The sequence below is a fragment of the Syngnathus typhle genome, linkage group LG7 (genome assembly GCF_033458585.1).
Source record: "Syngnathus typhle isolate RoL2023-S1 ecotype Sweden linkage group LG7, RoL_Styp_1.0, whole genome shotgun sequence".
Taxonomy (NCBI): domain Eukaryota; kingdom Metazoa; phylum Chordata; class Actinopteri; order Syngnathiformes; family Syngnathidae; genus Syngnathus; species Syngnathus typhle.
The window spans coordinates 12271451-12296470 of NC_083744.1; the positions used below are offsets into that span (position 1 = coordinate 12271451).

Sequence of the window (25020 nt, forward strand, 5' to 3'; positions counted from 1 at the left end):
GTTCTGCCTGAGGGGTCGTCTCACAGATCTCAACGTGTGCATCGCTTTCAAAAACCTCCATTAGTCCATTTGCAGGCTCAGATGTACCCATATTATGGCATCCAACCTCGGTGTCAACAATGGTTTTCTTGAACATCTCATTTGTGTTTGTACCACTCATTTCATCTGTGGGAGTCACGTTGCTTGTAGTACGAATAGGTTCTCTCATTGCCTGATTTTCGACTGAATCAGCTGACAGACTGAGAAGGTCAGAAGAGGTAGTTCCAACATTAACTGTTGATTCCTCCAATCTCGTCACTTCTGTGATTTTCTCAACTAGTGGAGAAGGTGGAATTGGTGAAGACTTGACTGTCTCTGCGTTGGTTTGGACCTCAATTTGACTTGAGCATTGAGCCTCTTGCACAATTAAAAAAGATTTATTATGTAGACTTTGGTCTGGAGAACTGTTGAGGTTGTGAAGTAGCTTCTCTTCTCTCATGCTAACAGAGCTGTGATCTGTAGCTTTCTCTGTGTACTTTTGATAGCAGTCTGCCTCACAGACAATGCTTATTTTCTCACTGATGTCCACAAAGTCAACGTCCGATGGGGATTTGATCTTTGGATCACAAGTTGTCTGGGCCTCTTTCTCTGTTTTTGTTTGTCCTGCCTTCTTCTCTGCATCCCTAATCTGGGCAGTTATTTTGGTCGTTTCTGTTTTGCGTGCATCAATTTTGCTGTGTTCTTGACTGTTTCCACTGTCTGCTGTTTGCAAAAAAAGAGTCTCGTTCTGCTCTCCAGTACATCTCTCTTCCAGGACATCTTCAGCACTGCTCGGCTGACTTTCACTTCTGTGCCCCTTATCTCTATTGTTCCTTGCGTTATTCACTTTGTCCATTCCACTACAGTCTGTTCCACTTGCGCTTATCTTCCCCTGGACGCTATTTCTGTTGTTGGTTAGTAGGTAATGGCTTGACACGTTGTCTGAGTTTGATATGTTTATTCCATCCACTCTGCTTTCACTGGTGGCCAACTCATTAGCAGAAGTAGTACAAGTCACATCTGACACTTCATCGGAGAGCTGTCCAGTTGTGCTTGAGGTGCGTTTGTGTTTATTCACAACGGTATCATCATTGTCCATTGTTCGCAAGAGTCCCAGGACCTTTTTGGGTGACCTAATTGAAAAGGGCTCCTCACATTGAACTTGGAGCTGAATTTCACACTTCCCATAGAGCTTTGGTGTTCCTAGGAAAGCACAATGTGTAAGTACAAACAACAAGGCTTCAAGTTTTGATAAAAATACGGCCTGTCTGTCCGGAAAAAATACTATTTCTGTATTTTATCTTTTATCTAACGCTGACCCCAAACCCTTAATTCTTGCATGTCCCAAACCGACCTAAAATGCTGTACAGTACTAAATTCTTGAAAAGAACAAATAATAAAACATGCTCATCACATTGTTTATATTATGTTGGCTGACCTCCCATTTCACCATCCAGTTTAGTCTTAGCAGTTGTATCTTCCAGACAGTCCAGGATTTTGCTCTGAGAAACGGCCGAGCTCTGAAGGCTGTCAAAGACAGGCCGTGTAAGGCTGGATTTGGGTTCATCAAGAGGTCTCTCTCTGGTTCCCTCTGCTAGATTGGGGAACATCTAAGTAGAAAGACAGACTCTCATGTGTAGAGGAAAAACAAACATCCAAAAGTTTAAAATCCAACAATGTTGTCAACCCTGTCAACAGCAGCTGTTGTGGACTTGGAGGCTGTTATTTGGAAAAGATGTCATGCCATCAAATTCTATTATTATTATTATTTTATGCACAACATGGTTTAGGTTTGGCATCTATGCACTTTGTTATTTGCATACTGCAATAATCTTTGAAACTAAAAGGCTTGCAAAATGGAGTGGATTTGACGTTGCCATCATCGCGATGTAGATGGTTGCTAAATGCCCACTCGACTCAGGAAAAATGGTTGAGCGTGACAAAGCATCTGCTAAAACTAAAAGACAAAACTTTCTTTGCATCAGCTGCCAACCGCAGAGAAGTTTAGGAATAAACATCTTCAATGTATTTAGGGAGAAACCTCTAAGCATTTTGGAGCCAGCATTGCGCTGGGTTTGGGTACAATTTGTGGAGCATCACTTCTCTGTTGAATACATTAATGCCTATAGAAAATAATTTATTCATGATACTGGCAAAATCCATGCATACCTCCAATTCCTGTATTTTCTGGGCCTGCATTTTGACTTGTGCAAATAGTCCGTTGTATTTCTGTTGAAGGTCATCGTGTACCTCTCTCAGTGCTTGAAAATGTTGCTGCTCACTCTACAGGTGAAAGAAAACATTTTCTTTTGTTCATCAAACTATTATCACCAAAATGTTTTCCTTTTAAACTACTTAATAAAATGGAACTCTGTGTCTTTCTTTAACAATAAAATGATCTCTTTCTTATTTGTCCAAAATGGTTTTGTGTAGCTCACCATCAATTCAGCAACTTTTTCGTGCATCGCTTCATGTTCCTGCTTGAGGGCCTGTAGTAAAAGTACTCACTCAAAGCATTTTTAAAGCAATGTAAAACTTTCTGATATAACAAGAAAAGAGGGTGTGAAACTGTAAACTGAATCGATATCTTTCTCTATTTTAATGATGGTTTTAATCATTTCATTCATTAATAAATGTGAGAGGGCGGCACGACGGCACACTGGTTAGCACGTCCGTATACATAGCCAACTTGCTTTGCAGCCAAGAGGCTCTCGTCATTCCCTTTAAAATTGGCCCGTAAGATGCATGCAGTCCTTCACATGATGGATGCAGAAACTGATTTGATGGAGCCCATGAAGTGCCTTCTGCCAAAATCCACATTCTACACTCTCATACTGACAGCAAGACAATTTTGAGTTTTCAATTCGCCTATAATATGTGCATATACTGCACTTTTTGAAGTAGACAGTGAGATCTGAGAAAAGCCATGCAAGCACAGATAGCACACAGCTTAAATTTAAACCCACAACCTTCTTTCTGGGAGGTAGCTGATCTGTCTGTGCTGCCTCATCGTCAATCGTGAGGTCATTTATAAGAAAATCCACATAGGGAAATTAATATTATCATGCATTTATCAATACGGATGATCGGTTTTCATCTCAATTCACAAGTAACTTAAGTCTTGAGAGGAATGTAAAGGTAACGGGGAACATAAGGTCTACCATAAGTTCTGACCTTGTACTGCTCCTCTTGAGTCTGCAGCTGCAGCTCTAGTCTATTCACAGCCTGTGTCTGGTTCAAAAAAAGCTGCTGAGTGTGCTGCAGGGACGTCATTGCCTCCTTGACAGTCACACAAAATAAACACACTGTGGGATATCTAGTAAAGCACTGGAACACAATTATTTTGCTTGTCAAATTTGTAAAAAAAAAAAGGATTTGTTCATGGAAGTTATGAAAATTTGACACAAATTAGACTGTGTTCATGATTAGTCATGATTCACTCACCTGTTTCTCTGAACGTAAAGCTGCATACTCTTCCTGTAGTTTCTTGTTCATTTCCTTTTCCTAAACATATAAACATTAGCTTTTAACAAGTTAAATACCTTTCCTTATTCCTTATACTTTGTGTCCCACATGTTGATTGACAGACAAGCAATTCAATTATCTTCCTGAGTTATCGGTTACCATGGTCAGCTTGTAACTCAGCTGGTTTAGATGCTGCTCCTTGTGTGTCATTATGGCGGAGGTGTCATGTCGGACTGATGACAATTTTGTCTTGACCAGTTTGATGTGGACTTCCTCCAACTCCTGACAAACACGATTGGTTCAAATTCACAAATTAAGAAGATGATTTTGCTCTGACTCAGATCCCATCTATATTGTACCAGATGTGAGGATTATTTCAGACTGTTTGTTTTTAAAAAAACCTATAAGTCTCCAATACCTTCATTAGTTTCTGAATGGTTGCTTCATGTTTTTCATTTGTAGCTGTTAGTTTCTTATTTCTTTTCATGGCTTCATCAACTGTCAGGAAAAAACAAACACATGCACAAACACAATGGTTGTGATCAGAATAAACTTTTGATATCAATGCAATTGATGTGTTGTCGTTACAAAGTTTTATAGACATGATGGTGTACGGAGGATCTTACCTCCTCTGTATTTTTTTTTTTTGCCAGCAATACTTTAGGGACTAACAAGCTACTACCGTTATGATGTTGTGTGGGACAAATAAATGAATCTTACTAAAAAAAAAACTGCTAATTGTTTCCAGGATCTTGTTAACCTCACAAGTAAAACATGGCCACGGTGACTGTATAATGAGTCTTTAACTTTGCAGAACACTCCGGAGCTAGCATTGTTATTCCATTTGTACATCATGTTGTTGATGCAGTTTTAAGTTCAATTTCACTGTTTTGTAGAAAGACAAACAATCTCTAAAGCTACATTTTCACATAAGAATTTCCATCAGCTACCATTCTGCCCCAGTTGCTCATGGGCCTTCTTGAGTGTTGCACACTGCCTGGATAGAGTACCAAAGCGTTTTTCAACTTCCCCTATTTGGATCAGTTGACTATCTTTTGACCGATTCTGCAAAGCTTGCTTTTGTTCCTGTCAAAGAAATACAGCAGGTACATTAGTGACCATGTAAAACGAACACTAGAACACATCCTTATGAAACAGTGAAAATGCTCTAAAATCCAGCCAAGGACCCTACAGGTCAATACCATAACTTGATTTAAAGATTTCTAGGGTCGCTACCAGTTATGAGCCCTTAGAATCATTATCAACGTCCCTTCTGAATTAAGCTGCCAGAAGAGGCGTTAGAATGTGTTGCTTACTCATCACACTCTTGCCAACAAGAAATAAAACAAGAAGTAGAAAGTGCAAATCTTCTCCGAGATACTTCAGTCAATTCAGTTTAGGCTTATGGTTTAACACACTCTGTGTTATCATGGGATGAAGGCATCAGCAAAGTCCATGCCTCACAGAGCTTTAGCGCTCTTCAAAGTGCCATTACATTTAGATTGTCTGTATCACTCGTTCTTCAATAATTCACTCCCTCCGCTCTCATTTCACTCCCTGCTCTCCTAGTACACCAGCCTTCCTTCAACTCCCTGACTGTGCCACTGGCATAGGAAGAGGGTTCAACCAAGCGTGGTCCTGTTATAAAATATTTTAATATTGTCAGGGCGGTTCAAGTGTCACACTCTCCCTATCCGTTAATGGTGATGAGCTCCTCCATCTAAAAGCTAGTCCTCCTATTCCCCCAGTCATTTCATTTTTCTCACTCCCACCTATCTTCTGTCAACGACTGGAACAAGTTAAAAACCTCCTTACCAACTCATTGGATTTCTTTTCAAAGTTGTACTTCAGCAGCTGAAAGACAGGAATAAACTCACACCAAAATCCACAACATCAACAACAGATCATAATGATTATTATAGTTTTAAAAGGTCCGATAAATTACATTTCCCCAAGAAATTAAAGTTGCTAATTTATTATAGGAAGGGCAGCTCGGTATTAAAATGGAACAAAACAATATATAATCCATGTTTCTAGGAAAAATATGCAATCACAAAGTTTTATTGTAAGATCATGACCAATCAAAAGGGCCATAATGTTTTTTCAACATATTTACTTTGTCTTTTATTAGATCCAAAAGTTATTTTGGTATATCACTTCTACATAGTCATTTCATTGGAGTTCAAGTACTGATGTAAAAAATATGAAACTCACAATTTTATTTTATTTAGTTGAGGAAACGTGTACTTTAGCATTTTGTCAAGATGGTAGTGATTGAGATGCTTTAATCACAACAACGGTGCATGTGAAAATGAAGAGGGAACCACTAGACCATGTCACAAGAATTAAGACAGCTGGGCCTCAACTTAGCAAAACAAACCAGTTAATGTCTCCCAGATAGAATATCAAGAAGAAAAAAACAAAAAGCTACACGCAAGACGGCTGGTCGTTAAAGTGCAGCGGTCCGTGGGGATGGCTGTTTGTCACCTCGATGGCGTTGAGCCCGAGGACAAACATTTTGGAAGCCAAATTGGCTCGGACCTTCTGCCCTTGACTTAGCAGAGTACTATTGTTTTATAAAAGATCTAAAGTAAATCATTATTTTTTTCAAGCATGAATGAGAACAATGAAGTAATAAATGTGATGGCGCCAATAGGATAAATGGACAGAGAACACAAGTTCAATACCTGGAGCGACTTCAGCTCTTCTTTCAAGTTGCTAATCTCCTTCTCTTTTAACTCAGAAATGAACTGGTATTTCCCCTGTAATGTGACATTATTCTTCTGAGTGTCAAAAAAGAAATAAAAGCCAAAGCTGAGAGCAAAAGAATGCATTCCAATAGCCAAGAGGGTGCAAGTGAGACGAGAAAATTTACTACTAAAACAGTAATTGAAGGAAATTCACAAGTACAGAAATGCTCATACCTTATCCTCCTCCATGTTTCTTATTTTGGCCTGTAACTTGAGAAAAACATCAAGATTTAAGATGTCTGATAGTCATAGGTCAAATTTACATTTTTTTTAAAAAGAAAATCAGGACTATTTTCCCCTTGTGGGCAGCTATTGACATTTTTGTTTTTATCTTTATTTCAAACATATTTAAAACATAAAAAGATAAAAAAATAATAATAATAACACTTTATAGTGTCATACGTAAGTCCGTACAACAAACAAACAATAACCAACAAACTGAAAACAATCAATAACAAAGAATGCTCGAAAAGGACTAGGAAGATGCATAGCATGACATTGCTTAGGGACAAGTTTGAGAACTTCTGTAAATGGAGATAACATTGGACTATGAGTGTGCATCATGTTCAAGCACATAAATTAAATTTCCCCCTCAAGGAGACGATTAGAGGTTCTTCCTATGATGTCACTTTGTACTTCAAGAGGTCGAGTAACTCAGTGTAGCATGAAGGAGAAGAAGCAGCTTTAGTGCATATTAAATTGGCTGGCTTGGACACTGTTTCCTTGCAGTGAAACTTTTTGGGTTCTGTAAATCACATCAGAAAGGCAGCGATATTCTTTCCAACAACAATGTGTAACAGTCGAGTGAGGATGAGATGCACCTGCTTTTTGACATTGATGAGAGACTCCGCATGCTGTTTTGTAGCTGTTTCTATTTGGCGCTGCAATGCGTCCTGTCATGATCGGGTGAAATATCTCAAGTGATGAAAGCGCTCATTTGTAATGACATAAAGCTTGAATACTGACAGAACCACTGCCCTCCAGCCGTACCTTCTCCCACTCTATCTCCTGTTTCTCCAGCACCACTTTGCTGATTTGAATCTCTAACCGAGCTGTTGCCTCCTGAACCATGGGGAGATTGATGAAAAGAAGCAGAAAGTAAACAAATATTGAAAACAATTGACTTCATTTATATTGAAATTGAAATTTACAAAACATACTGACAATGTGGTTCCACTCAAAAGGTGAAGAAAGTCAGTAGCATTTACGGTTAGCCGTACGCAAATGCATCACATACAAGTCAAGTTCCACCCTTTCATTCTTCTATTTCATTGAAAGGACACCATTGAGAGTGATTAACATTAGAGGGGAGGAGATATTTGTTGTGAGCTGTCCTTATCCTCCTTCGAAGCCCCCACAAAGCAGTTGGGTAAAAGTCAATTTCTCTCGATGGCCATGAGACTATTTATGTGCATGTGGGAGAAGCTGAACTCTGTTTATTATATAAGTCCCATTAAACTATGGTAGCCTACCAGTTCAGTGGTGCAAAAGGAGGGCACAAGATGAAGCTGTTATTTTCCCTTTGACAAATAATCATTAGGCCTTAAAGTGTTGTGGAAACTACATTAAAGCTTTACTGAACTTGTTCTGTCGTCCTAATCCAAACAGAACATGCAACAGATTGGACCGTATTAGGGAATTATGATAACAACAATGTTTATTTCGTAAATTTGTTTCGTTGCAGTTTAAAAAACAAAACAAAAAAAAACTGACACCTTGTTTCTCAATCTGAAGAGCCAGTTTGTTGATGATGATTTTCCCCTAGAATGCTTTTTTAATTGGCACACTGTGTTTTTATTTTGATCCAATTAAAATGAAACTACGTATGTTAGATATATGCATTCTTGCAGTGTGTTCTTTCGTGTAAAGCTTTAATTTTCGAGGAAACCTAATATTGTCTCTGCCTTGTCCAATCCATAGCAACAGAATATCAAGACCATGATGACATGGTTACTCCTTAACCTCTGGTGATAGAAGCAGCCTGAGGAAGAGCAGACTGATTTTTCCAGTTAATGTGACCATAACAATAAAACTGAAATTGCAAAAAAAAAAAAGTTAACATCACATTTTTGCTCTTCCAGCTTTTATGCACTCGGACAATGTACTGTCAGGTTGAATGTGTTTGCTTGAGGGTGGGATGATGACCACCCCCGATAGCCATTGACAAACAAATTAACTTTTTACTTATTGGTCAAGGGCCAAATAGCGTGTCTGACCTTCGAACTGGTGTCTAATAGTGTGGATCACACAGCCAAAAGACAAAGGTAGCGGTAGATCTCTTTCGGGTCAAAATGCTCACAACTTTCTTCCTTTTTTCAATGAAATGAAGCTATTTTATTTTAAGTTGCGCAATTAAGAATGAACTTAACAAGGCAGTTTATCCCGTTTGATGCAAATAGCAGGCAAACAAAAAATGTGAAAAAATATCCTTAGCGGAGACGTTAGTTAGTTCTATAAATGAAAGATGCAGTTTTTTTTTTAAAGCATTTTCAAACCAATTTTATTATGTTAACAATTTCTTTTTTTCAATTTTAGTTGCAGCTATTTTGTTATTTTGTTGAACTTCCAAGGTTTTTTGTGAAACCTTTGTAGCACACAGGGATATTTTGGTGGAGTTCCAAAATAAACAACCCTTATGCCATTCGACTGTGGAATCATACCATCATAAAATCATTCCACTAACTCTTGTTTCCGTGAGAAAAACATACATAAGGACAGGACCGTGTGATACTCTACTGTACCCTTCGAATATGCAGCTCCTGTACAGCCTCAAGCAGATGTGTTTTAAATCCCAGCAACTGCAGTAACATAGTTCCTCCACTTTCTGATTGACAGGGGGTGTTGAGCCGAGGCCTCTCCTGTGGAGTCACGGCTACCCCCACCTAATTGAGCATAATTAATTAATTATACAGCAATTACAGAGATACATAGCTTATCAGATTTGCAGATGATGGTAAAAGAAACAGCAACCTATTTAGCAACGCAATTTTGGAGCTTCTGAATGATAGGGCTGACTTGGAGCCAATCACCAGAAAATATGACATTAATTCAAATTGACTGTGCAGAAAAGAAACAAACAAACTAATTATGATTCAGTTAGCGGTTTTCTCCATTAAATGGCAAAAAATATGAAAAATAATACTTGTTTTCCAAAATAAATGGTTTATTTATTGATTCAACAAAAAGATAATCAGTCCGCTTTGTTGGAGGATTACAGAAGTCAGACAATATTCATATGACAAAGCAGTTTGAAATGAAAAAAAGGTCCTTAAAAGATTAATCGATTATCCAAACTAATTATCAATAAATTTGATAATTGATTACCGTAGTTGCAACCGGTTAATCGTTGCACCTCCACGCAACGATTACCGTAATTTTCGGACTATAAATTGCGTTTTTTTTTCATAGTTTGGGTGGGGGGGGCGACTTATCCTCAGGAGCGACTTATATACATATATATGTTTTTTTCACTTTTTTGGGCATTTTATGGCTGGTGCGACTTATACTCCGGTGCGACTTATAGTCCGGAAATTACGGTAAGCGATATCACATAAGAGCAAGTGATATACTAACCAAAGTTTTTGAAACTGAGCGCTGCTTTTTTGGTATTGCTTAATGTGAAGGACTTGGTCCCCACATCTAAATGAACACATATGCTCAAATAATCATTAATTAGCGGGAGGTTGTTTTGAATATTTAATGATATTCTCCTGTTTGATGACACTGTTGTGGGTGGCTATGTGAGAAGTGGCAACTTACAATTGTGCTGGGTGAGGGAACTCCAGAATCCGTACCATGGTCCATCGTGTTGCTTTAATGTTGGCCTACTTTCACAACCTGAGCCAAGGCAAAACAAAACATTTTCATTATAAAAGGCCCACAGCACATTGCCAATCAAAAATGTTACAAAAAGTGGATAACGTACACAAGTTAATTATTTACAATTTGCCATTGAATGGATAATTTAATTGTTCTGCTTCATATTATTGATCACTGGCAATGAGAGATGAATAAAGATAATTTTTTTGCAAATAATTAAGTGAGATTGGATAATTGCTTGGAACAATACCTGGTGATCTCCCAAGTGATCTCACACTGGTCGGTAATAATTAACGTAGAGCTTGCTTCTAACTGTAACTGTTAATTAAAATAGTAATAGTTCCCACATTGAAGTCCATAAATCATAGTCTATGTATTGTGATTGATTGGTGAGTTGCAAATAGCAACTGGAATAGGATCCAGATCCCTGAAAGCCTGAACAGAAGAAGTGGTGTAGAAAATTAATGGATGAATAGATTTTGGTGTTTAATTAAACATCACCACCATGTTTTTTTTTTACACTTATTTGGTCATCTTTAATCAATACTGTCAGATTCTCAAATGACAATTACTCGGTCTGAATATTCAGTTCTTATAATGTTGCTCAGTTATTATAATCTAACCTAATGGCTATGAGACTACCATTTTTTTCTTTGTTGTATACTACTTACACTGTACAATTTTATAACCAATCGAGATTAAAATGAACCAGCCCCATTGACAATAATAGGGGTCAAAGCAATAACAGTAAAGAGACATTTTTTTCTGTCATTGCTTTCTAAATTATGTAAGTGATTTAATTTGCTCTATAAATGGACCTGTACAACTGCATGTGTTTATATAGTAAAGTGTCACACACGCACACACACAGACAAACTGCAAATGTCATGAGAAGTAGCCTTAGCCAGTGACCTGTTAATAGAACAGATTTTTTTTTTCTCTCAATTTATCCTGCACAGGTATCAATCGTGTTGAGGGATTAAATGATCCCTGTTAGAACTAGCTGGCATGGGGTAATAAAATTTACACTTTGACCCCATGGTAAGCAAGAGGAAGTGCAAGTGAATATTAAAGTGTTGTGTATTTTGTGTGTTTTGTAGACAGCATCTTAATGTGTGCATGCACGTGGTTATGTGTGTGTAATGTGTGTATGTGACTGGAGGGGGTAAAACTCCTATACAGTTGAGTAAGTATTAATCTATCATAAAATATGTCATATCTATTAAGATTGCACATTATTATCAAGTAATGATTCTTAATGGCAAAGTCAGTCATAATTTCTGAAATTTATCTGTAAGAAATCTCACTTCAGCCATAAACGGTGCATGGCAAATGCTGTGTTTTTTTATATTCATTTAATACTCTCTCTGTACGCTGGGCTTTTTTCTTTTGTTTTTGTTTTGTTTTACTGAGGCATGTTGTTCATTTGCAGCTAGGATCATGTCAATACAATACAAAATATAATTAACAAGAGTCAACTCTCAAACACATTCTCAATTTGATCAAGGGTTACAGTAAAGATTTCAGTTAAATAAGACAATGTACATTTCTTGTTTTGGTTTTAGAGGACATTAACATATGGTTTCAATTCAAACAGAAAAACAGGAAGAATTGGAGAAGGATTACTACATTGGGTCTAATGAATGTGGAATTTTGCCAAAAGTAACAAAACATTCTCCACATACCGAAGCGATATTACTGCTACAAGAAACAATTGTACATTCATAATGGAATGGTTGTGTGACGTATCTAACTCGTCAGTCACCAGTCATAACCTTCAAAAATGAACCAAAACATTACTAACTTGAACTTAATGCATTAAATTAACATTACAATACAACAATGTTGAATTTCATTAGTCACAAATTCATGACCTACCTCGAAAAATTAGCCTTAAATTAATCTTTTAATGGGCGGTCCCATGAAAATGACAAACCTAACATACGAGTATCTTCCCGTGCCTAAAACAAACAAATAAAACGTGCTTTTAGCATATTAAACATGGTACACTTTATTTCATGGCAATAGATTTCAATTCCATGGGGCCTTAGTCTGTCTTGGTCTTTAGCGGCATCTAGTGGTCGCATTCAATAATTCAACAAGAGGTTGTTTGCGGCGTTGATTATTTCTTCTTCGCCACCTGCTGTGTTTCCTCGACTCGAAGTTTGGAAGCATGGCTTCAATTAAAGAAAGAGCTGCGGCCTTAAAACTTGCTGAGAAACTACGCATTCGTCCTCAAGGTATATCCTTTTTAACCATTGTTATTTGATGCTCTTAACATTTACCGTATCTTAACACGCTATTTTATTAATTTTTTAATTGGGTGAACGACAGTAATCGCTAATGTCGCCATTGACTCTCTCCTCCCTCTCAAAGTTCGAGGATTGATCGTGAAGGCACCCAAGTCTCCTACGTTAGGGAGCAACCTCGTCTTCCACCTCAGGTCTTCTTTGAAAGTAAGGCGTTGTCGAGTTTACCTTGTGTCCCACAACGATTGCTTCCTGGGCTCGGAGGCTGTGGATGCTGTGGTAGACTACATTGGCAGTGATAAATCCTTTGAGGGTAGGATGCTGCACCACTGTCGTTGTGTATATCCTGAATTACTCAATTATACACACCAATATAGTGACCATAATACTCCACTACTGATGATGACTACAGGTTAGAAGTGCGCAATTTCATATCACAGTCAGACGAATAGCATACAGAGTTGTCAACAAGTGTGCACTTTTTTGTTCTACTGCGCTAGGAATTCTACCCATGCCCTAGATTGTCTTACTGATGAGGACAAAGGCCGTACTAGTGCCTGCCTAGTACACCGGTGTCAAACCCGAGGCTCGGGGGCCAGATACGGCTCGCCACATCAGTTTATGCGGCCCGCAAAGCCGAATTGTGCATCAAAGTCGTGTGTCATTACTAGAAGGGCAAATTGTCTACACTTTTAATATCTTTTTTAAATATTTGACCAGTTTTTACTCGTCTGATTTGAAAACGAGTTATTTGTCAGTTTGTTTTGTCGCTTTTACTGTATATAATATGAGGTGCTCATACATTTATTTGGGTTTATAATGGCCCTCTGAAAGAAGCTATGACTACAATGCAGCCCGCAAAAAAAAAATTAGTTTGACACCACTGGCCTAGTATGATCAAATAAACACACACTGTTTCCAATAATAATACAGCATGACTTTTTTCTTAAAAATCCAAGGTGCCACATCATGCCGGGACAAAGTGGTGAATGTGTGCCAAGCTCTGTTGGACTGCAATGTGTTTGAAGCAGTAGGGACTAAAGTGTTTGGCAAAGACAAGAGGAAGGCTGAGTTTCAGGACAGCAAATGCGCACTTTACAGGTTAGTCTGATTAAAACAACAAAGGGTTGTTCAATCTGTAAATATGTGAACGTTGTATGATTGTGTCCACCAGGTTTGTTCATGAGCATGCTCCATCAGTGGAAGACATGGAGAAGGGTGTGCTTGCAAGCAGTATCCAGAAACTCTTCCTTTGCTCTCCCTCAGACGGGTATGAGGTCAATCCACAGAGCTCATTTCATGAAAACAATACCTGAACCGTGTAATGTTTTTATTTTTGCAGAGAGGGTGAGCAGATGTCTCCCTCTGGGCCAAAAGGTCTAATACCCACGCCTGTCAAATTCTCCCAGACATCCACAAAAGTCCCCCCGTTAGGCAGTCCCATAAGTCCCAGTTTGCCAATGGAGACCAGAGTGGGGAATTTTGGTCTGACTCCCAATAGAGTGCAAACACATTCTGATTTACCACAGACAGGTATGAAGCTACATTTAAATGTTATTTGTCGGCGGTTGTGATTATGATGATCAATTTTTCCTGGTATGAGTCATCCATCCATTTTCTGAACCGGAGGAATCCCACATTGACCTGGGAGAACAAGCAAACTCTAAAAATCTGTTCAAGCCAGAAATTAGTTTTGATACAAAATGGCAAACTACAAAACAGGAGTACGCATTTACCAAATTTCAGCATTTTGCTCCCTTTCTGTTCAAACACAAGAAAAACAGACTAAAACCAACACACTAACATGAACACTAGAATACAAAAATGTATGTTTGACATTGATTGTGCTCCCCCTACAGTGGTAGATGAGGTATGGCAGGAGCAAACCCTTCTCAGGTTATTAAACCTTGTGGAACTCCCGATATTGGAGGGGGTGCTTCAGATGAACCAGATTTCTTCATGCTCTGCTCCATCACCCCCCATGACTCATAATAACCCTGACCTGATCTACGGCAGCAACCACCTTGACAGACAGATCCTCAAGGCCTTCAGGGACTCTCAGTACGTTTTGTCTTTTTCGATCATATAGTCAAAAGGAAAGTGGCTCGGACAAAGTACTGTACTGTAGATGAATCTTTGTGACATTCATATCATCTCGCCGTTTCTTCACGCAGAGAAGACGAGTGGCTCCGAGCAGCCCTGGACTGTCTGGACTTCCTCCCTGACCAACCAGTGGTGAAGCTGAGCCGAGAGCTGCCTCTCTTGTTCCCGCAAGATCATCAGAGCACTGAGCAAGCTGATGACAACGCACCAGGGAAGTACTAGCACAAGCGGTGACAGGATGATTGCTGCTGAGTTTTGTATGATTACATGTGCCATTATATACGACAGCCGTGATTTAACTTTCTGGCTCTAGGTAATAAATGCCTCTCCGAAAGTGGCAAAGCTTATTGCAAACTGCTGCTGTATGGTATACTGGTGGGACACTACAGCAACACGGATCGACCTCCACTACTTCCTGAGCAAATGACTGATGTATATTCAGCAATAACCAATCTGCTAGGTAGGGACTTGAGTGAACACAGTTAACCATAAAACAAATCAGATTTTTAAGTCAAGATGTTAGCGTCATCTTTCTGTTATGTTTTTGTCCATTTACAGTGAATGCAAAATTGGGCAAAGCACTTGAAGTTCTTCAGCTGTGCTTAAAGCTGCTGCCACCAAGGTGCAGAAAGGAGCTGTGTCAGATCCTTACGTTCATGACGGTGGCTGCTGACGCACATGAAATAAAACTGGACAAGGAGGTGATGATCATGAATGCTGCGTATTACAGACCACCCCCGGCTATTCACGGTTTGCTTTTTGAGAATTCATCTGCATTATTTTTGTGGTCTTTCTGAAAGGGCCCAAAATTTAACACAATGACGAATGTATCTACAACAAACCTGCACGTATGACAAAAATACCACATGAGAGAAAACAAATGACAAAAATAAGAAGAAATAATCAAAAGCGTGTGAAGACCGTGGAGAAAAATAACGAAACTTTTTTTCCCCACTAAACCCAGTTTTCTTCTAATGTAATATGTAATATTAGTACCAAGGTTCTTAGTTTTATTAAATTGTATTTGTTTCTCTTCTTCACACCCATCTTTTTTTCCATTGCTGAGTCTTTATCCATCATTGATAGCAAGATTCACTGTACCCTTTGGAGCTGCCAACCTAATTTTTTAAGGCGCTCATCTGTTCAAAATGTACTAATGTAATAAGTTGTCAATTGGATTTTATCTGACAATAGTAACCCAATCTGACATGGTAGATAAAGGCGGCATTGAATTTGTTGTTCAAAGAAAAGAATAGGAAAATCCATCTCAAGAATGAACAGATTTGAAGTGATCAGCTCTGGGTAAATTACGACATGAATGTGTTACATTGTTTATGGTAAATGTAACGTTTCTGAATTTTAATGTTCAAATGGTAGATTCTACAAATGTTTTAGTGGTAGTTGTGGTCAATCTTTTAAGAGTAAAATTGTCAGGGCAAGAATTACGACTGCACCTTCAATTTCCAAAGAACTGTGTTTTTTTTTTTTTTTTAACCAATTCAGTTTTAGTCAAGACCCCTAATATGTTGTATGAATATGTTGCAGATGGAAAACAGACTTGCAGTGAAGAAGTCTTTCTCTAGGGCCATCCTGAACAGCAAGGCTCTGTCAAAGGAGAGAGAGGATCTGATGATAGTTTTCATGCTCAGCAACGTGAAGGAGATCTTCAAGGTAGGAATGTCTGTCAGCAGTTTGGAAGCTCTTTCACACTCGTTTTCAATGTGAACCACATATTATTATAGCTTAAGATTCAGTCAGATATTTGGGATATTTTATAAAATCACGTTCACATTGGCAATCCCAGTTTTAATCATTTGATCAATATTTGGAAATCCCAGTTTTAATTATTTGAGCAATATTTCAACAATCAGACCCAAGTTCCAGAACCAGGTTTGTTAATGTAAGCAAATTAATCAAGTCAAATTTTTTTACATATATAGCCCTTCATCACAGAAGTCTCAAATGGACTCGCATGCTCACAGTTGACAAATGTTAACGACATCCCCTGATCTTAACCCCCGGAAGGTCAAGGAACCCTAAAACATCTGGGTAAACACGAGACCTTAAAAAGTGGATGAACCGCTGCGGGAACATGCTTTCAGTAAAGTGGGTCCCCATGCTCAGTTGGTCAATGCAGAATTCTCCATATTGGCAACATGACATTCAATTGACATGACATTTAATCTGTAAAACAGATAGGTTTGTTTTGTTATTGTTGTGATTTGACGTGGGCGTTTGTAGATTTACTAATATTGTGCCTTATATTTTATTGTAACTGTAAAATTGACTGTTTCCATTTGAGCATGTCACTGAAAAGGATAAATGCATTGTTTTGGATAGTTCTGTTCATGTCAACTGTCAAAAAGCTTTTGATGCAAACACGACTTCATTTATCCACACATTTCTTCTTTTCATCCCAGATACCTGGAGCCCTGCACAAAGAAGTGAGCGATAAGCTGGCTGGCCTTGTTCAGGCGAAACAGCCAGATGTCACTGGTGAATGCCTGATTTTTAATGCAAACAAAACATCTTGACAATAGCAATTGTCCAAAAAAAAACCTATAACCTATAGAAATGTAGACTTGGGTTGTCATTTTAATTTATATTCATTGGACATTTACTAGTCATGACCATAATAGTCTTTGTTTGGGGGGAAAAAAACAATTTTCGGTGGTGTCAAGCGAAATCCTGGTATCTCCAAAATCATCACTGTTCAGGAGACCCGAAAAATGGCATTTATTGGTTTTCAACCATTAGCATTGCATTTTGAAAAAGAGCAAGTAATAATTTGAAAAGTTACACCCACACAAACGTTTTTGAAAAAATATCAAATTTACCAAAATGTGATTTACGGGGCTTTGGCCTCATGCCAATTCGTTTACAATATTGATTAAATATGCAATGCACAAAAACATTTTTTTTTAAACTGCTGAAAAAGTGTAGATATTTTTCTTATGGGACTGAAAATGAAATCCCTGTCTCTTTTGTAGGTTTACAGATCTCCAACAAAACGTACAGTGGCATGAGTAAGACAACCACTGATCAGGAACTCTGGTCTTTGCTTCACTTCATTCAACTGGATGCCAAAATTTCATCCAAGGAGAGGAAACATCGACTTAGACAGTTTTACCAAGCGCACCCTGAGATATTTAATAAGTACTTTGGAGAATCTGCCGTTAATCTGCTGTAGGTTTGTCAATGGAGAAAGGTGGAAGCAGGCTTCAAATACATCATTGTAATATTGAAATGTAGTATTTAGAATATGTTTAAACTTGTCAGTGGTTGATAATGGTTCATTGGAATGGCCTCTAAATAAATTCCCCTGGGTATGTACTTTATCTGATTTGTTTTCGGGAGGTTTGAAACCAAAGCACTGTCACCAGGATCCACTCATTCCCTCCTAATGTGTCATCAATATAAAATTGCAATCTCTGCCACATGTAGATATTGTTGCACCATTCGGGATCATAGACAATAAAAATGGAAAAACAAATCCGAACCTCTTTAAATACTGAAATGTTTGAAAGGGTGCTGAATATATTTGTACTGTCTCAATTTTTAACTTAATACGTGTGAATAGATCTAAATTATGACTTTAAAATTATAATATGGGCCTTAGAAAAAAGTACATCACATTCAATTTGACAATTCATTGAAACAAATTATACACTGTACATACTGTATACAAACACATTAAACCAGTGCTTCTCAAATAGTGGGGCAGATGACCCCAGAGAATATAATTTAACTTTCCACACAAAATTGTTGTCAGCGAAAGGAACAAACAACTGTGTTGCCATGCCAAGGTGCAGCCAAAACATTCCTTGACAAGATTGTATCTCTATGTTGTGCTCTGACCAACATGAGCACAAATATGCAAAATTGAAGGTGTCTGAAATAAATATGGCATGACATACCGCCAAGTGCGTGTGTTTCATTATTTACAAGTGGACTAACATGACAGAACAGCCTAAAGTGACATTAGAATGATTGTGTAAATACAGTAAAGTGCAATATGTGAAAACATGAGAACTCAGTATCCCATAATGCACCGCGTGCGCTCGAGCCCTTTGCAAAACAAGAGGGAGGGGCTCGAGATTAGCCACCCCGTACCCGGAAGTGACACTGTTCAGAATGATGCTCATGGACGGGTTGTGAAGATTTTAACCTTTCCAACTGCTTCTCCATCCACACAGGTATTCACGTGGATTATTTGCACTGATAAATAATTCGAACCGCTTCCTGAACAAGTGGGTCGTCACATGGCCCGAGTGACGTCACACGCTCATAACGAATCACACCTCGATACGCGCCTCACTTCCCGGATTTCTCGACACACGCCCAGAATCTTCGGCACAAACCTGCGCATCACTCGTTAAAATCTGTTTTTCGATTAAACGAAGAGACCTCCGTGTAAAGTAGGTTGCACGACCATTGAGCGTATAAATATTTCGGTCACAGCAATAGACTTGAAGGAGCAGCTGCATCTCCGCTGAGGTGTTGTTGCTATAAAATTGGAGCTCGAGCTAAATTGAACGGCTCATAGAATTACAAGAGACAACTGACCATAAGGTAAATGACGTTGCAATCGAGACGAGTATAAATAAATGTTGTCGTTTGGGTCTTCCAATTTAGTGTGAGCGTGACGCATTTAAACGCCATCGTTCATCGTTAGGTTGACAACAAAAGCATTCTGTTTTATTTGTGTATTCTAACACTTGATCAACTAAATAACCCATACTGCTTGTGACAACCACGTCATCGTTATTTGAAGAAAATGCATTTGATATTCTGCAGACCCGAGCATGTCAAATGAGGCTGACCACATCGAGAGTGGAGCAGACAAGGATACTTCTGAGCAGTCCGTGACACCAAGTCCACCCAGAGGAAGCGCTCCACAAGGTCAGGAAGAATTCGATTAGGATCCTTTCTGTCTCTCCTTATCCTACCCACTCTCCGTTTCTACCTCACCATTCCAAATGAGCTGCCACTGATTATCTGTTTAATGAGTTTGTTTGATATTTCTCGACGACTGATTCAATAAATGACATGCGTTGAGAATATCTGCCTCTAGTAATCCATCCTGTTGGTCTTAATTTTTTGGGTCTTTTTCTTACCTCATAGCCAGCCCACCCAGGATTGTGTCTGCGGAAGAATTAATGGAAACAGCAAAAGGAGTCACCAATATGGTTTTGGCCCACGAAATCATGGTTAACCAGTCTTTTCAAGTCAAACCGCCAGAGCTTCCTGAAGGAAGGTGAGGTTGTTTTTGCAGGATGGAAAGATGGTATCAGTTCTTTAAATAACCCCTCCACTGCCCCTTTTGTACAGTTTGGAGCTCAAAGTAAAAGAGATCGTTCACCAGGCATTCTGGGATTATCTGGAAGCTCAGTTAAACGAAGATCCACCGCAGTATGGCCATGTTATCCAACAGCTGGCTGAAATTAAAGAGGTGAAGTCCAAGACACAACAAAACCAAACTTTTATCACCAGGCAAATCAATGAGTCGACTGCTGCAACCCAGGATCCACTACTATAATTTCTGGATCCTGAGAAACAATGTATTGTCGTAAAAGTATTAGATTAGAAATGAAAACAAACCCAACAAAGTAGGAGAGAGCAGGGTATGGTGCCCCATCTTAAGTAAAAAGCCACATTTTCTTCGCCTATGAAAATTGTTGCATCGCCACTTGTGTTGATATCATCAATGTTGTAACAGATTTTTTTTTTTTTTTTTTAGCCATAGTTAATGAATCATTATTTATCCACAGACGTTGCTATCTTTCTTGCTGCCGGGCCATAGTCACTTGCGGTCCCAAATTGAAGCGGTTCTTGACCTGACTCTAATCCAGCAGCAGGCGGAGAAACAAGCACTGGACGTTGGTGCTCTTTCCAATTTCATTATTGAGATGATGGGATCGCTTTGTGCCCCCTGTAGGGATGAGGATGTCCGTAAACTGAAGGACATCACCGAATTTGTCCCGTTGCTCAAGTAAGTAACAGAATAGTAAACTTTTCAAGGTGAAATCAAGGCAAAACAACTGTCAATAGCAGAATTCATCGAGCCTTTCATCGAGGAGAGGTTTTTGGCTTTCTATCTCATCTTAAGCCTTCCTTCCTGTGTGATTTTTCAGGCTACCCACCCCTGACCAAACTTGAATAAGCTTGAAAGAAAATTGATAAATGAATGATCCCATCGTAGAGAGGAGTTTTTAAGTACTCGTCTACTAAATGGCCCCAGACAACAATATAGCTTGGAAGTATTACTAAGGTTTAACTTTTTGTTCTGTCATTGTTCTCTTAGGGCCATATTATCTCTGTTGGACCTGATGAAGTTGGACATGGCTAATTTTGCTGTAAGCTCCATCAGGCCTCATCTGATGCAGCAGTCAGTAGAGTATGAGAGAAACAAGTTCCAGGAGTTTCTGGACAAACAGCCGAGTAAGAGCAATATACAAATTAACATTGTTAGTCTTTGACTCAAATCAAAAAGAATCTCGGCCACTGGTTTTGGAGCGATTCCAAATTTGAATCACACTATGCGGCCATCTTAAAAAGCTTTAATATTGTTTACTGGACCACAAAGCAACAGGAGAATAATGTGCAAGTGTGACTCACTTTGGTTTCACTATGCCTGATGTCCCCCGGGTTAGTGTCCTCTGGTAATTCTGCAAGTGGACATGTTGCATAGCTTGGCAAGGAGAACTACTCTTGTAATTGACTTGCAATACATCCATTCTCTCTAGCGGCCAACAAGAAACACCACGTGTTGGAAATTTCAATACAATGGTTTTTAAATTTCAAAATAATATACATCGTTTCTACTACGGGGAGTTTCGTTTTTCGTGGGTGGTTCTGGAATGCATCTCCCGTGAAAAATGACGGATCAGTATTTTGTTTTCGTCAATCACAACAAATCTCAATAAAATACATTCCAGTTTGGTGTTTATACTTTTTCAGGGTATAATTTGTGCAATTTTTGTTCTTCAGCAAGTGGTGTTGAGTACACTCATTTGTAGTTGGAAAACACATCTCTTTTTTTCAGATGCTTTGGACTACACAGAAAAGTGGCTTAAGGACACATTGGAGAACATGGGACAGGTTTCTTCTACTGCTGCCTCTTCTGCTCCTCCTGCCATCCTCCCTGCTAATGTCCATAATCAAGCATATTTGCGACTACTTAAATGGGAACACCTCTCAGAGCCCTTCCCCGAGGTAAACTTTTTGAACGATTTTTTTTTTCAGTCTGTGACTCTGGAAAAAATGACTACTGTGCTATAGTTGTGTGTGTTTTTTTCTTGCTACCTAGACAATGTTGATGGATCAGACTCGATTCCAGGAAATGCAGCAGATGACTGAAAAATTGGTTTTGCTTTCATCGATATTACTCATTGTTTACACCACCACGGGAGAAGCCATTTCAGGCCTTCCGGGTCTCATGGAGATGCTTAAAAACACCGTTCACGCCATGCTTGCTGACATGCACACACTGTAAGTACAAATACCTCCAAACAGTTTTGTTAAAGTGTGTAAATCATGACATGGACTAATTTGGTCAAATTATGTATCGTATTTTCCGGACTATAAGGAGCAATTTTAAAAAATCCAACACCAAGAACAGACATGTCATCTTGAAAGGCAATTTAAAATAAAAATAGAATAGAGGCAACAACAGGCTGAATAATTGTACGGTATGCTAACGTTACATGACACATAAACCAAGAACTGAACTATTAATAAAAGAGGAATTACTGTAGGAATTTTGGAATGCGTTAATTTAACAGTATGCATGTTGTAGTTGTAATTTGTAGTGCTGCCATGCGATGCAAACTATAGCCACAATGATAAACAAATTAACAATCCCTTTCTGTGTGAAGCTTGCCAATCAAAAGTGAGCAATATGATCTGACAATATGTGATGCATTCAAGTGTGTAGGTACCGTTACTCTGTTCCATAATTTCAGCATGAAAAAATTCAGAAATTTTGCTGCATAAACAAGATTGAAGTGTGTCCTTTTAGCAATATCCATGTTGTGTTTCTTCATCCAAATATATTTCCTTTTTCAAGGTCTTTCAATCTTCAAGAGACTCTTGTGACCACTGGGGAGAAACTGTGCATGGAGCTAAATCAATGTTTAACCAAGCATGGCTACACTACATTATCTACCGACCTGAAAAACACTCTGATGGGGCAAATCTCAGCCACCACAGACCCAGACAACACAGTCCGTCAGTTGATGGGTAAGCGATGTTGACGATAATTTTGTTCTCGGCCGAGATCGGATTGACCCTCCTCTTTTGTCTTTTCTTGCCATTTATTTCAGACTCTCGGGTTCAGAGCTACCTGCTGGCTACTCTGGAGTGCAGTCAACACAAGACCCCTCTTCCTATACCTGGAGGTCTTGCACCCATCTCCAAGGAGCTAAACGAACTCTCTGTTCGCTTTAGTTGTCTCGTTAATTTCAACAAGCTTGTCTTCTCCCCCTTCTACCAAAAGATTCTCCAAAAGTGCCTCTCATCAGAAGGTTGTGCCGGCACAGAGACATAAACACTGACGGTGTCGTGACGTAGATACTCAAGGGAACACTTAAGTTCTACAAACGGAGCTGAGGATGATGATGAGCAGTGCTGGCTGGTAGCAATACATTTATTGCTCAGAGGAAAATGCCGCATTTAAAACACACAAGCGCTACTTTGAAAAATGAAATGGAAAAAAAACTTCTGCTCCATCCTATACCCAGCTTATATGTAGATCAACTCTGTCAAGTCCAATGAGTTATTTTTGGACCAGTTCTTGAGTCTTGGGAGGTTTAAAGAACACATGATCGTCACAAATGAGTCACCGGAGCCGCAGTGGTTTTGCAGATTCATTTAAAAATGGAAAAGCAAACTCACAAATTTGGTCCACCAGCTATACCATAGAATTAACCAATACTAGTGCTGTGGTTTAGTTCTTATAGTTTGGTCCAAGAGATCTGAACTAAAAAGTAGTTGTGCTTTTAGTCGTGGTAAGTCTGAAGAAAATTACTACTCAACTGTGTTGCTGCTAACTTTCTCCTACCACACTGTAGATACTTGCGAAAGAAGTGTATGAAAGAAAGCTTTAGTATAGACAATTGGCTTTAGAAATACAAAAGCACCAGTGCGTGTTGATACCAGAGGAAAGTATCAGTCCATTGACTCTTGTCCAGAGAAGTGACATTTTACATCAATGACAATGAAATTTATTATACTACATATCTTTGTTCTGCTGATCAGCACTGTGTTGGTCAATATTGTGACAGTCTTTTGACTCCCTCAAAAGAGCATCAAACAGCTGCAGCTCATTCAGAATGCTGCAGCTTGGGTTCTGACCAGCAAAAAAAAAAACAGCCGAAAGACCATCGGCAATTTGGAGTGGTCAATCAGTCTACCATGCATGTTTTTGGGATGTGGGAGGAAACTTGACGATCCGGCGAAAACACACGCGGGCAGAGGGAGAACATGCAAAGAATCGGACCCACACCCTCTGAACTGTGAGGCGGATATGCTAAACAGTGCGTCACCGTGTGGCGTTAGTTCATACATAACATTATGATTATATTACACCTGTATTGTGAGTATGGTCGTGATGTTTGCAAGCTGAGCTCTGGCCAACTGTTGTCATTTTCAGTCAACAGCAAGTGGCAAGATAGATAAGAGATGGATACGTTTTTAATTCACTGCTTAATTCCAATTTCTCAAACATAGTATTAAATCAGTATACCCATGTTTAGACTAGTTAGGCCACATAGAACATGTTATCGAAAATAATTTTTTAAATTTGACTTCACCTTAAAGCATTTCAAAAACATTTTTTTTATAACTCTTGTTCTTGCACTGTACATTCTTTTAGTAATTTTAATAAAGTCAGTGCTTTTAAATGTTGTAGTACTTCTATTATCTGAAGCATGTATTGCACTGTGTATGAAATGCACTATATAAATAAAGCTGCCTTCTATTGCTTCATGGATTTCAGGAAACACGAATGAATCATGCTTGAGGGTGTGTGTTTTTATATTTTGGTTTTCTTTAACACATTGCTGACATCAATCCAATTATTTTACATAAACATTACTCAGATCTATCTTTTCTATTGTCGTATTGTATACATTTAAACCCATTTATGGGCAAACTTTTCTTTGCTCTTTATTAATTACCAAATAATTCGTTTTAATGACATTAAGAAAACAAGTTTTATGAGTTCTGTTTTTACTGTTCTCATTAGTTTGTCATAATCTACGTTTGCGCGACTAATAATTGTGTCATCAGCAAACAGTATAACTTTTAACATTTCCGCTGTGTTTATTGTATCTTTACTATAAATAAGAAATAGCTTTGGACTTAACCCCTGCGGAGCACCACTTCCAATTGGTAATCTATTGGATTTTGACTTGACTCCTTTAAATTTGTACTCATAAACGCACAATTTGATTTACTACTTTGGGCTTTTGTTTTTAAATCAGACATCACTACTTCTACCAAAGTGGAGTGTGCATACTTCTCCCATAGATCCCTATAGATCTTAAGTTATTTTTATTTACTTTTATTTATTGTAGATTTTTTTTGATACTTTAATAGTGTTTGTTCCGTGACTG

General features: G+C 38.6%; 2 protein-coding genes across 4 annotated transcripts; both read left to right on the forward strand.

The window, feature by feature from the left end:
- Window positions 1-12179: 12179 nt before the first annotated feature.
- Window positions 12180-18257, forward strand: LOC133157132 (DEP domain-containing protein 7-like). Its single transcript, XM_061283416.1, is given in 11 exon segments — window positions 12180-12292; window positions 12429-12614; window positions 13261-13402; window positions 13476-13571; window positions 13644-13834; window positions 14161-14362; window positions 14476-14864; window positions 14963-15105; window positions 15950-16075; window positions 16825-16900; window positions 17395-18257. Coding segments are annotated over 11 exon segments (1818 nt in total). The 5' UTR covers window positions 12180-12225; the 3' UTR covers window positions 17595-18257.
- Window positions 18258-18510: 253 nt separating this feature from the next.
- tcp11l1 (t-complex 11, testis-specific-like 1) lies at window positions 18511-24395 on the forward strand. Of its 3 annotated transcripts, none has more exons than XM_061283743.1 (10): window positions 18511-18600; window positions 19202-19306; window positions 19529-19661; window positions 19736-19856; window positions 20176-20396; window positions 20709-20845; window positions 21450-21619; window positions 21714-21895; window positions 22473-22645; window positions 22729-24395. In XM_061283743.1, the coding sequence occupies exons 2-10, from the start codon at window positions 19210-19212 to the stop codon at window positions 22950-22952; spliced, it is 1458 nt and encodes a 485-aa protein (XP_061139727.1). In that variant the 5' UTR covers window positions 18511-18600; window positions 19202-19209; the 3' UTR covers window positions 22953-24395. The 3 variants fall into 3 exon arrangements, with proteins under 3 accessions (XP_061139727.1, XP_061139726.1, XP_061139725.1); XM_061283742.1 differs by lacking the exon at window positions 18511-18600 and adding an exon at window positions 18699-18822; XM_061283741.1 differs by lacking the exon at window positions 18511-18600 and adding an exon at window positions 18717-18976.
- The last annotated feature ends 625 nt before the right edge of the window (window positions 24396-25020 follow it).